Source organism: Syngnathoides biaculeatus, chromosome 20 (assembly GCF_019802595.1).
Source record: "Syngnathoides biaculeatus isolate LvHL_M chromosome 20, ASM1980259v1, whole genome shotgun sequence".
NCBI classification, from domain to species: Eukaryota; Metazoa; Chordata; class Actinopteri; order Syngnathiformes; family Syngnathidae; genus Syngnathoides; species Syngnathoides biaculeatus.
Genome location: NC_084659.1, coordinates 11,756,187 through 11,769,507, shown reverse-complemented (window position 1 = coordinate 11,769,507; position 13,321 = coordinate 11,756,187). Strand labels below are relative to the sequence as shown.

The 13,321-nt window shown below is 45.6% G+C and overlaps 1 protein-coding gene across 1 annotated transcript; it reads right to left on the bottom strand.

Moving 5' to 3' along the window:
* Positions 1-550: 550 nt before the first annotated feature.
* On the bottom strand, positions 551-13,221 carry waslb (WASP like actin nucleation promoting factor b). Its single transcript, XM_061806576.1, is given in 12 exon segments — positions 551-1,724; positions 2,094-2,202; positions 2,281-2,616; positions 2,619-2,809; positions 3,759-3,912; positions 4,728-4,770; positions 4,888-5,068; positions 6,374-6,397; positions 7,192-7,288; positions 9,017-9,103; positions 9,192-9,326; positions 12,754-13,221. Coding segments are annotated over 12 exon segments (1,524 nt in total). The 5' UTR covers positions 12,859-13,221; the 3' UTR covers positions 551-1,662.
* Between the last annotated feature and the right edge of the window lie 100 nt (positions 13,222-13,321).

Below are 13,321 nucleotides of genomic sequence, written 5' to 3'. Positions count from 1 at the left end.
AAAGTACATTCAAAGCTGTAGATTTGATCTACATGTATTTTTATTTTTACTTTGAAAAAAAGGCAGGTAAAAACAGAAACGTGGTGAACCTTGAGAAATATTTTAGCATACACACAAAGAATCATGCTCTTGTTTGGCTGTTAGCATTAGCAATCTTTAAAAAAAAATGAAGAAACCCACGCTAGCATGCTGTTGTTTGGCTGTTAGCATTAGCGATCTTTAAAAAAAAATGAAGAAACCCACGCTATTGATTTAAGATAAGTTACTTCAAAAATGTTTTTTTGCTATGAAACAAAGCTTATGTCATTTACTCGTTACAGATGACCAGTTTGCATTGCTACCTTCAAGTTTTCTCACATGATCGCCGTCAATATCAAATATAATTGTCCGATTTAGGCTCATTGTCCATGTATGCTTACTCAATGGGGAAAACTTAACACTGCCTATAAAATCTTCATTTCAACAAGACTGCTTAATATTCAGTTACTTTGGTCATGTAAAAAAAAAAAAAAAGTCAATTTTGCTGCTAGTAAAATATAAGCATCAGGCATAAAACTAAACATCTTTATTCCTCAAGTTTAACAACGACCCAATTCCAACAAACAGTCAATACTCTGCTTAATATTGTAAAGTATAAAAAAGATGAAGAAACAAAGATTCCGATGTGACTTGCGACCCCAATTTGTATATGCAGTGTCACGTGTTAAGGGGAAAAGTTTTATGTCCAAATGCCTCAAGGATTGCGAGAGATATTCACAGCATGACTGTGTCACAAAAATTAAAATAAGATTTTGTGTCAAGTTTATGCAACGGGGAGTCTGCATCCGTTATCGATACCGTATTATAGTAGCAAATGTACACAGCGCGATAACAGTCAAATACGCCGCCGCAATCTTTGTTCCTCATTTTGTAGGATACAGACTATACAGACCTGAACATGTCCTGTTGTCACACGGCGAGTCTTCTCTTTCTGTGCCCAAAAAAATATATCGAGACTCAAATCTGGAGCACATTTACAGAGGACAGGAGATCAAGCTAATTAGTCCAATTATTTTTTTTTTTAAGAAAATATGAGCGCTACACTAAGATCATTCGAGTAAGAAAAAAAAAAAAAACAATTAAGGGTATGAAAATATTTCTCTTCCCGCGACACTGAAGAGACAAAAAGGAGGACTTGTGGGCAACTCTCGCCTCCAATAACTGGCCGGAAGATCGGCGACAGCTTGATGTCAAAATTGCACGTTATTTCGGGGAAGGCGAGGGCGAGCGCGACAGCGACAGGATGCAGGGAATGTGCCGTGACAAATGCGAGTGACAGATGGCGTGACGGGAGCCAAAAACAAGCAGAAAACGGTTAAAAAAAAATTATTAAACCAAACAGAAAGACAACAAAAACAACAGATATGAGAATGTCTGACAGATTAAATGAGGTATTGCACAGATGAATTAAAAAAAAAAAAGAAGCATAAAGGCAACGACAAATATACAGCAAACCGATAGAAAATGTACATTTTTTTTCTGTGATCTGAAATTAGTGTTTCATTTTTTTTTTTTTTTTTTTTTTTTAAGAACGAAAGGAATAATTTTTGCACGGTAATCATCCAAAAGTGTGGGAGGCAATACAGGTGGTGGTGGTGTATGGTTGGGAGGGGGGAAGCATCATTAGTCATCCCACTCATCCTCATCTTCAAAGTCCTCATCATCTTCATCGTCGTCGTCCTCATCTATGGAAGAGAGTGAGGCAGACGTGAGTCACCCCTGGGGAATTCTGGGAATTGCTAGCAGTGGTTCTTTCTATGCAAAGTAAAAACTTTTTCCATAAAATATCACCTTTTTTTTTTTTTTTCTCGAGTCAATCAAAAACATTAAATTAAATAACTCATCAGCTAAATAAAGCATTTGAAAATAAACATTTGAAATTAATTAAAGGCAAATGTACTTCAAATTTAAATAAGACTGAAATGCATTTAAGGGCATATACAGTACTGGATTTAAAGGGGGCCACTATTATGCACGATTTGGCCATTTAATTCGGTGATTCTTGTGCACACCACTAGAGGAAGCCCGCGTAGCACACTTCGAAATTAAAGTACCTGAAGAATGAATGGCTTTGCTCCTCTTCTGCATGACCTCCATCAGCGCCCCCACAATGCCGGCCGAGGGGGCCAGGGAGGAAGGAGGTGAGTCATTTGTTTCGTCCCTCTGAAGATGAGAAAGCAGGATTCAAAGTCAGAATAACAACCGTCATCCCGGGTTTCACGGTCACGGGGAGAAACTCACGGGTTTCAGCTGGATTCCTTGTCGGATTTGGTCCAGGAGCGCGTCACGCCCGGTGGCGTTGGACACGGGCCGCTCCTTCTGCTCTACCTTCTTCAACTGTGTGCCTTCCCGGATCTGACTCAGCAAGGCTGACTTGCCCCCGGCGGAGGGCAGGACCCCGTCAACTCCGTTGGCCTCAAAGGACAGCGGCGGGGGCCCCGGAGGGGGCGGAGGAGGCGGAGGGGGCGGTCCTCCGCCGAAAGAAGGAATGGAAGATGTGGGGGGCGGCGGGGGAGGAGGCGGCCCGGGTGCCGATGTGTGGGCCGGCGGCGGGGGCGGCGGCAGGGAGCCCCGCTGGGCGGAGGCGGCGGGGGAGCGGTCATGCCCGGCCGGGACGGAGGCGGGGGCGGCGGCGCGGATACGGGGGCTCTGGAGGGCGGAGGGGGTGGCGGGGCGCCGCGCCCGCGGGCGGGCGGTGGGGGCGGCGGGGCTGAGCCGTGATGAGGGGGAGGGGGAGGAGGGCCACCTCTGGATGGCGGGGGCGGAGGAGCTGGAGAGAAAAAAAAAAAAAAAAAAAAGATTCAATCCATTTATTAATAAGTAACTTGGCAAGGCAACTAGTCCATCGTGGACCCAGCGTCTTGCTAGTAATCCGCAACTGTAATGAGGATCAGCGGTTGTGCAAATGATGGATAAAATGCAACACTCACTGGAGACGTTTTTTTTTTTTTGTGCTCAGGTCCGGGAAGGCATTATGCAGTTACAATGTCACGCCACCAGGGTGCAGCATTCAGACAACACCGTTCACACCGTGCTTAGCTAACATGTTAAAGGCGTGTTTTTAATTCAGGCTAATGGGAAAGACAAACCACATCAACCACAGACACCTGGAGTGAAAAACAAACAAAAGGTCTGGGGTGGGTTCCAAGTTTGTGTTTTTAACCGTTGTCTTCCTTCTCAGTGTGGAAACAACTGTGACATTCGGGATAAAAGATTTCGGGTTAATTGAAGAGTTCAAACGCGAAAGCCGTGAAGCGCAATTAAGCACAAAAAAAGTACAAGTACGCATGTCTAAGAGGTCCATCTCCTACCAGAAAGGCCAAGCGCCATGAACATTTCGCTGCAGCTGCCATCGTGTCAATTTTCAGGCCCACACATCACACACTCGTCATGTATGTCCCCAAACATGGCAGCGGAAGTTCTTTCAGGTTAACCCGTTGCTATCATAGCTTCAATTTCGAACGAAAGCGAGCGCACTCTCATTCACACTCATTTCAACTCTTCAATTTTTCCTCTTGACAACCGCAGTGCTGATTATCATCTGACATGCGTGATGGGTCACACCAGACCATGCGTGGAAACGTACCAATGCACGCCGGAGGCCCTGAGGGATAAAACCACCACACGGGTTACGTCGATGTCTTACAAAGTAAGACAGCGATGCCCGCGTCACTTTTCATTTTCAGAGGAGACGCATCACGTTCCCTCCCGCGGCCCACCTTGTCTGCGCAGCTCATTTTTGACCGCCTCCACTCCTCCCTTCTTCTCAATGAAGTCGTAGATGACCTTGGAGGTCTCTTTGTCCTTGAGCTGAGCCTCGGAGATGCCGCACATGTCGAAGAGGTTCTTCAGATCGGGGTCCAAGTTATTCAGCTGCGGGGACAAAAAAAAAAAAAAAAAAAACAAAAAAACCAGAATGGCTAACGCTGGGGAAAATAGAGAATACGACCCTGAATGTGTTTACATTGTCCGTGCACATGGGTTGCTCCACTGTTATAGTTCCAATACTGTTGTTTAAAGGGTTTTAACTACAGAAACATCAATGCTATTTTCAGGAGCATGTCTATAAGATTATGCATTTTTTTTCATTAGCATAATGCTAACATTTAAGAGTAAAAATGAAGTTTGATGAAATACATAACGTGTAATTCTCTTTTATGTTTCAACTTCTGCTGGGAGTGCCAAACACCTTCAAGGAACCAACTGACCTTTTTCTTTTGAATAATTGCTCACCACCACCACCATCTAGTGTTTGAAACTTTTAACTAAAATTTTGCCTACTCATTGAAACCCGAACAAGCCAGCAATTGATTTGAACGACATCATCCACTGCAATCAATTTTTACGGCCTTGAAAGCATCCACTTGTGAAATGAAATCGATTGAACTTTAGTGTGGTCCGGCATAATCTCATACCGAGGATGCTTTTTTTTTTTTTTTTGGGTTGAGACGAGTCCAAGGATTATGCAAACACAGGTTGCCTGCCCTGCAAAAATCTCCTTGTGTAAGCGCGCTGACGACACAGTCGTGCGGCAAAGATTAATATTTCGGAGGCGATGGTTAATTTCAAAAGATCCGTTAAGTCCGAATGACGTGGAGCTAAACGCTCGGGCCTTGATTTGAAAGCATGCGGAGTGTCACGCACTCATCGTGGCAAAGTGACATTGTTTCCTTTAAGCCTTTACTCACGTCAAAGCCCGTGTTTGGATCCCATCCTACGTGGCCGATGTGCCTGTGCCAAAGCAGAGAGGTGCGAGTCAACAAAAAGCGCAGGTGACACCTCCACCGGCAAATCGGTCTTGAATCGGCGTGTCAAACGCGATCAACAAATAAAGCCAAGGGGACTCACTGGAAGTTGCTCGGCGTGCCGATGTCTGCCTTGGTGAGCCTCTTCTTTTTGCCTTTGCCCTTCTTCTCCCTCCTGAAGGTGGAGTGCATGATGTTGTTCACCTGTGAGTTGCTGTGGAAACGGTGCCCCGTGCTGATCTCCGGGTTTTTGATGTCCACGGTGGCCATCGGCAGCGTGGGGCCTGGAAGACGACGTTGAGGCAGCGTTAATGCAGTATTTCTTATAATATAAAGTACGCGAGGCCCCAAAAGTCACCATACACTTCCTTTTAGGTATCATTCAGGCAAATGTGGTGTCCGTCGTTTGGATATTTTACAACTCGGGTAGATTTTATGCATGTAGACGGAAGAGTAACACAACAACACATCCCCATTGCTGTCGGTTACGTCCCAGAGACGACACGTACCTTTCAAACTCTCACTACAAGGACTTTTTGGCGTTTTGCTGGGTAAAGGCGACGCGGAGCGACTGCGTCTCCGCCTCACCTTGTCCCAAATCCCCCCGCCATCGCCACCGCGGCACGCGCCCGCCCCGACGTCGAGCAGCATGTCGCCGATAAAGCTGCGCGCTCGCACTTGGGTGAAGGAGGGCTCCGAGAGAGTCGGGTAGAGTTCGTCCTGGGGGAGAACCAAGCAGTGCAAGGTGGACAGGCAGCTCGCCGGGCCCAAGCCCCCGCCGCCGCTTTCCATCCCCACGTCTTCCGAGGGTGCGGACAGAAAGGTGGTGCAGAACATCATCGCTGCACGGGAGATCGCCGAGTGAACGTGCACCGGCTCCAGAGAGAGGCGATTTGCTCAGGACAAACAACGCCAAATCCTTTCTGGTGGACGCATCATATGCGGGTGAGAATCAACCCTTGCAAAAAGAATCCTCCTTCCAAATAAATCCACTTTCTAAAGTCAAGAAGATGGTTCTGCCTGGTCTAAAAAGGCTTCCAAAAGACAAGAGCCAAAAGGAGGTCCACATAGCAAGCCAACTTGAATTTAGCCTTTAATCCCCTCATCAGACATCTGGAAGAGTGGACGAGTGTGCTGTCTGAGCTGAAGGGACGCCCATCCTGCCATCGCTTGTTTGGACGAGTCCTCCAATGGGGCAGTTGCAGTCCCCGCTGGGATTGTCCGTCGACACACATTCGGACGCCTTTTCCAACCGACTTTCCGTCGCGAGATTAGCGCGCCTGGATTGGCTCGACGCTTTCACATCCCCCGCCCACTTTTACCGGTTTCCCCACCCTTTCCCGTCAAACCCCACACACTCGGGGCTCTAATCCCGCCATATTATTTGAGGATTTAGCACTCGATTTTATGTAACTCTTCACGGGATGCCTAATCCCGGATTAAACCTCTTCTTGTGACAACACGAAGGTCGGGAGGGAAAGTAAGGGACAAAAAGGACAGATTGGGAGAAAACCTGTCAAAAATGCACCTAAAAACAGCAAATATACTGAGAAATATCCGACGTTAGCGACAGGAAACGGTGGACGTACCATTTGGAGGCTCGCGTCTCTTTTCTGTGAACACAGACAAATAAAATAGTTACAACGTAGTGGCGGCTTGGCGGGAAGCAAAAGGCAGACGGACAAAGAAAGGAGTTTGCGAAAAAGAGAGCGTTAGTGAGCTACGTTCTGCGCAAAGTTTACGATGACAGCCGTACAGCCGAAAGAATGCGGCAGAGGTCCAGGTGAAGCCACCTGGATGCAGAGATTCCGCTGTCATGTGGTTGCGAGTTCTTCGGGGAACAGAGTTAAGAGGCCGTGGAAGCAAAGAGTGTCAACCCAAAGCAGAAAGAGGCGAGTCAGAGATCCAATGGAAGGTTTAGGAGATGGCAAGGGGGAGACAAATCTGAGCGGTGAAGTTGTGCAAAGAAATTTTCGAGTTTTTCTTGAGGGTTTGCAGGAAAGATGCACAGGTCGTTGGAAACAGAATGAGTGGAGCCCCCCCCATCCATTTTCCATTCATGACAAATTCTGCTGTTGCATTTGGTCTACAGCGCCCTCCTTAGGACAGAGTCAACATTACATTTTCTAAATAAGCTTTTGCGACTGGACTATTTTATTGATTGATTTTTTTACTACACAACATCTGATGCATAAACATTTACCGAGCCGCTGGATTGTAGCAAACTGAAGCTGGTGATGAACGCGTCGTCCTTTTGTGTATGATTGCAAACGCGTTTAGAAGCTGACTTTGTGTTTACATCCTAGAATGTTCTTCGCCATTCATTGACAGATCTCAACAACAATCACGGGGGGGGGGGCGAAGCAGATAAAGACGGTGAGGTGAGGTGCAAAAACAAAGTCAGTACCGGTTTTCCTTTGCCTTTTGCCCAAGAGCTCTGCCAGGTGACCTCGGAAACGCTTGGCCTCCTCCTCGCTGGCAAAGTTCAGGCCCACTTGGCTGGACTGTAGGTTTGGGTCAGGGGGTGGGGTGGGGGGGGGTGAGAACAAAAGAATGACCACAGAAAGAAGACAAAGGCAGGATTGCTTCTCATTTCAAGTCACACACGCGCAGCTGACCGTAGAATGAGGGCATTTGTCGTGCTAAAACACTTTTGAGCATGTGTACACAGTGATGAGTCTCTTACCACCACAATTTTGTGTGCCAAATACCTTTTGGTCTGCTGCACCCACCAGCACTGTGGCATCACAGACAAAACGGGTCTTGCTAAAGACTTTCGCGATGAGATCAAATCTCAGTAGTTGGCTCACTTGTCTCGGGCTCTCTCTCTCTAGTTTATACAAGTGTGTCCCATTTTTCCCCATTTTATCTCAGGTAACGTTCAGACAGACGTGAGGATATCAGCATTTGACAGCTTGGGATTTGCTTACAAAAACTGTAAAAACCAAGCCGCCAAATCTGATGACTTCGGGCTCGTCCGAACGATGCCTGAAACATCAACGGAACATTATGGCGTCCCTGCGCGAATAAACGTAATCAAACGGAGGCATGGACAGTAGTTTCTTTTTTTTATATTAAAAACTGTTTCCCTTTGATGAGAGGGCGCGCGCTTTTATCTGTAGAGCGCGTGCAACGTGACGTCACCGTTTTCACGGCGCCATATTGCCGGTCAAACAGAGATGCTCGACATTGTGGGAGATGTTGAACCGGAGGAGAATATTTACAATGACCGAGACCTGTTGTGCTGTTGGTTGTCACAACAGACGAGACAGATCTTCAAAGAGGTCATTGTGTAGCATACCAACTGAAAAGACGAGAAAAGATCGATGGATTTCGGCAATTACACGTGATGGATGGTCCCCAACCAAATACACACGACTGTGTAGCGATCGCGTCATTTCAGGTAGCAATTATTCTTCTCAATCTCAAATTCTCAAGAAGTATTTATAATGCCAAGTTGTCTCATTTGTGAACAATGTGTATTAAAAAAAAAACAAAAAACTGTCACAGAGGTTTACAGAGGTTAAGTGTGGCTGCAATCCCTTCCGTGTACATTCCGTCCGTCGCCAATCATAGTAAATGAATCCGAGTTTGTGTATAACCAGGGGTCATTTATTGAAATATTGCTATTTGTATTGAATACTAGCTGAAACGATCGATGGATTCCGGCAATGGTTAACGTGTCGCCGAAGATGCTTCCGCGTTCATGAGCCGTCAAAACCGTCACTATGTGGGATTTATTCCCGATGAGAACAGATCCAGCAACAAAGTATTCGTCCAGACTTTTCTACGCTTTCAAACTTTTCCGTGTAAATCTCGACGACTTACTCACCAGGTCCCTGTCTAGATCCAGTTGTCCAAGACAAGCGGAAGTGAATTAACAGTCCAATTTCTTATCGGTCAAAACATCGAGTTCAGCGTTAATACGGGTCGTCTATGCCGAGTTTTTCAAATTTTTCCAAGTACCTTTGTTTATTTTCACCTTCTAAATGTCTCACGGTATCGGACAAGACTCTGACCGTGGTGCTATAAGACATTTTTGTGTCGTCTCCAACCGACTTAGCATTGAACAATGCTTTGGCTAGAACGGCAAGATGGCCACTCACGTGATTTCGGTGATGTAGGTGCATGAGCTCTATACGACGTACCTTCAAGATTCGAAATCATCATTTGTATAAACGGATGCAAAAAAAATACCACTAATATGGTTGTTGGGGGTGGAGTCAACTCACGTCTCCAGCAAACGTAATGAAGTACGGTCTAGATGGATTTATGCTGAAGTTGTTGTACAGCTCCTGTTCGAAGAGCATCTTGCCATCCTGTTGCAAAACACATCACGTAGGATTGAGAAAGCGCAGACGCGTTAGATACCCGATGCGGACACTCGACTGCGCCGCGTTGGCCAACCTTGATGTCGAAGACTCGGATGAAGTAGGACCGCTGCGGGTTGTCCTTGATCAGACAGGCCACGCCGCAACATCTCTTGGTCCAGGAGGCATTCCTGTCTCCTGTGAAGACCTGGACCACCGCTGAGGACAATGTCTAGGATCGAGGAAAGACACAAAGCACCGTAGTCACATCTCACTTATGCTACAGTGGCTTTCAATCGTGTTAAATAAAATTTTACGGTACTTGGTGAGCCCAATATTTTTTTTTTAGGAGGTACTTGAGAAACACAGACTTAAGGTTTTAGGATTTTCTTGGGGCTGAGCACACATGCTCAGATTAGATTAATTTTACACTAAGACTGAGAACAGCAAAGAGCTCAAGAACTGTATTTAAAAAATAAATAAATAACTTTCAAAGGCATTCATTAAAGTGACACTCTGACCTCGTCACCGGCATGAACCGGGAATTCATTCCTTCTTCTTTCAGTTAACACAATTAAATTTTACGCGTAAACCAAGGACGAGCTGTCCAGAGTTCCAGACGCTGCTCAGACTCCATTTTGGTTTTACAGGTTGCTGTGGGGGTTCCGGCGTCAGCCATCAAGGCATAGATGAAAGCTTCAGGGATGTAAACGCATGCTGAGCGGATGGCCCGTTTAAGTTGTAGTCCGCATGACGTCTCGTGTTCACATTTGGGACTTAAGACGTTGACGCTCGGAGGTGTTTTCATTTCAACTTGTGACTGAGAGGTTGGTAGCGAACGCAAACATGGGTTCCTGTTCAGAGTTAAATATTGACAGAAATGACAACTCGTACTGGTTATGATGACATTTTTTGAAGCGTTGCCACATTTAAAGAGCCGAAGTGCGGGATGCTGACTGCACACAAGGAAAAGAGATGTTACGTCATGGTCAGCATTAGTCAATCGGCACATTACGATGCTAAATTGCTGTGTGCTCAGTTAAATACAGAAATACAGAGTGCTTCTCCTTGAGTAATTCCTTCACATAATATCTTCTAATGAGATTCTCATGGCAGCAGCGAAAACAAGCGGTTATTTTATTTTAAGGTATTTTTTTTAATGACGTCAGAACATAACAGCCCGAGGTTTCTTCAGCCTGTGGAGGGCTGATAGTTCTTGACAGGGTCAAAGATGGCAGGAAGTGAAGCTCTGGCTGTAGCTACACGAGCTCGCTCGCTTCTTTTTCTCAAAGCAGTGATGACAATTTTTCATTTCTGTCCCCCTCCACTACAAGGAGACAAGAACGCTTGAGCTCATTTGTGCAGGAGGTCGAAACAAGATAAAAGCAGCACTTAAAATTTGAATTTTTTTTTAATAGTGGCAGGAAGGAGATGGATAGGGTGATATTGAGTGGAATCATGTTCCACTTCTCCGGCACAAATCACCCCCAAAAAAAAGCTTTGGCCACAGGACTTCCTGTAGGATGGGGATTGCTGATCAGGCAGTCTGTGCACGCGCATGCACACAAACACAGCGTCGATTGGACCGCTGCCACCCCTCCCCCCGCCACCTCCCGAGTCCGGCAGTAGTGCTGATGGTGAAAAGTGAGGGAATACCAATGAGTATTTCTGCACGTGCATGAGTCAAAGAGAAGTGAAATCATGTTCCTCTTTTTTTTTTTTTTTTTTTTTAAATTGCACTGACTAAGCGATAAAAACGTCACTTGACCTATTTTGCACAGTCAACCAGGAATACAATCAAGAAGTAGAAGCAAAACGCAACAACAGACACTGTATGCGATACATAAGACAGCCGTTAAATCACTGCCAGGCATTTTAATTAGATTATTCAGGCGACACAATGTCAGACACAAGCTAACCTCTCTGCATGCAACGATCGAGTACAATTGGGAGGAATGCTCGCAATTCCCCCGTCTCACGCAGAGTGACACAATCCCCAAAGCGCGGCGGAGGAACGTCGCGGACGCAGTTCTGAGCGGGCCTACGTCAACCTACGGCACACCCCAGAAACCTGTGTTCTTATGCAAGAGTGAAGACAAAGACAGGAGGCTGTGTGGTGAGCACATGTACGTCTGTCAAGGCTCGCCGGGCAGGAAGTGGAGCGCAGCTCACTGCTGTCAGGTGAGAGAAGAATTAAAAATATAAAAAGAAAAAAAAAAACTCTTCCCCAGTTACTGAAAACTCCACTTTCACTAATCAGTGAATAAAATGAGGAATCAGAAGATTCGGGCTGTTACAATACAAGAGTGCAGCTGATATACCTTGACACTCATAAAAAGGCTAATATGTTCGTAACCTTGGAAAACTACGACACGCTGGAGCAGTCACTCCCGACCACTGGCCTTTGGGAAGTTGGGCGATTTCACAATTTTTATTCTTTACAAATAACGTATCATCGTTCATCTATCTATGCAAGGAATGTGTGCTGACAGGCAGAGCAATTACATGCTTTTCTACTTGATGGCACAAGATAAAAACTGATGTTCAAATAAACAAACCATTCATCACACCGAGGAAGAACATTCTTGAATCAATTGAGAAAACCTCATCATCATTATTCCAATACATATAGTTTGAGGAGATTTGGGATTTTTAATAAGTAAAATATGTGCCTTGGCTCAATTCAGGTTGGGGGGGAAAACAGGTCCAGACCACTAGGGGGAAGCATACTAGCAATAGGTTTGAGATACCCATCTTTAAGCAAATTACTTACTTGCCAAACTGATAACCGGAAATTTAAAAAAAACAATATCCACCATCCATTTTGCAGAGCATAATTTGCCTTTCACGAACAAAAGTGTTATCCTCTGCGTTTAAAAGTATCTCAATAATGACGACGCGACCTAAATCCCACCTGCCCGGAAGTAACGTTGCGCTGGTAAAGTGCCACAGGTGTCCAAGTACTGGAGCAATTATTATTATTATTATAATTTTTAGAGTGCCACCCACTGGGTGAACACGTAAACAAATGCATGGTGTTGAAATAACTAATGGGATTATTATAATTATATCATTAATTTTGGGTGACACGGCACTGTTGTCAGACTGGTAGAGCAAAACTTTTTTTTTTTGTTTGTTTTTGAAGATTTTTGGGACTGAAGACGGGGGAGAAAAAAAATAAAACGAGTTCTCACTAGTCAGCGTTGTCCCCTGCCAAGCCTTGTCGGCACATTCCTCCAGTGGACACATTTCCCGAAAACAACCCAGGTTCGGATAACGTTATATAATACCGGCATGCAAAAAAAGAAAAGGAAAAAAAGCTACTTTTGAGAGCCGATGATTGATTTAGCAGCTAGCTAACTATATCAACTATGTAATGGCGGGGCTATGTCAAATAACATTTCCTGGGCGACTTCATGTGTGTCAAGCGTCAACTTTGAAGCGTCGAGGCCGAAAAGAATAAAAAGGGATGACAGCTCAGGTTCCGGACCAAAGTGACCATCCCGAGCCAGTTTTCGACGTCGCCGCCTCGGCTGTCAAAACAAACCCACCTTCCTCACTCCAGTTGTGGAAAAGAAAGGCAGAAGATCACTTCAAACATGAAGGCTGGCGCAATAATAATAAGCCACGTTATCGCAGGGCAATATAAAGTAACTTACGATGCATTTCCTGCCAAGGTGGTTGAAAAGGTAGTCATTCTCTTGAGGTGTCAGTAAAATGGAACCGACATTTGTATGCCGCTGCTGCTTATGAAGTCCACTCATTGTTCACCAAACGATAACGTATTACGGACTCTATGAAGGTAACCCGAGTCCGGAAAGCTCCATAAACAATCCCCGGGTCATCCGTGGCCTTCTTCCGTCCGCTCCCCCCCCCCCCAACACACACTTAAGTCAGACTGAAGTCACTTTGACCCGATCGTCGTACGGCTGTGATGTCAGAAACGCTGAAAAAGCAGACGCCGGATCTTGCTCGTGTGCGAAATAAGGTCAAAAATTAGAGCGGAAAAGGGCAAAAAAAAAAAAAAACTTTCCTGGGAAGTCCAGCTGCCTGAGCGCCCGCAGCCTGTTCCATCCAACATGGCAGTGTCAGGACGAGTCCATTCTTGTGGAATGGGGAGTCACGACTTCCTACGGCTGCGTCCCACGCACTCTAAAATAACTCCTTAAGGCACAAAAAAAATCCATGCATTCACACCATAATCTCACAATGCAATACGGTTTTGCT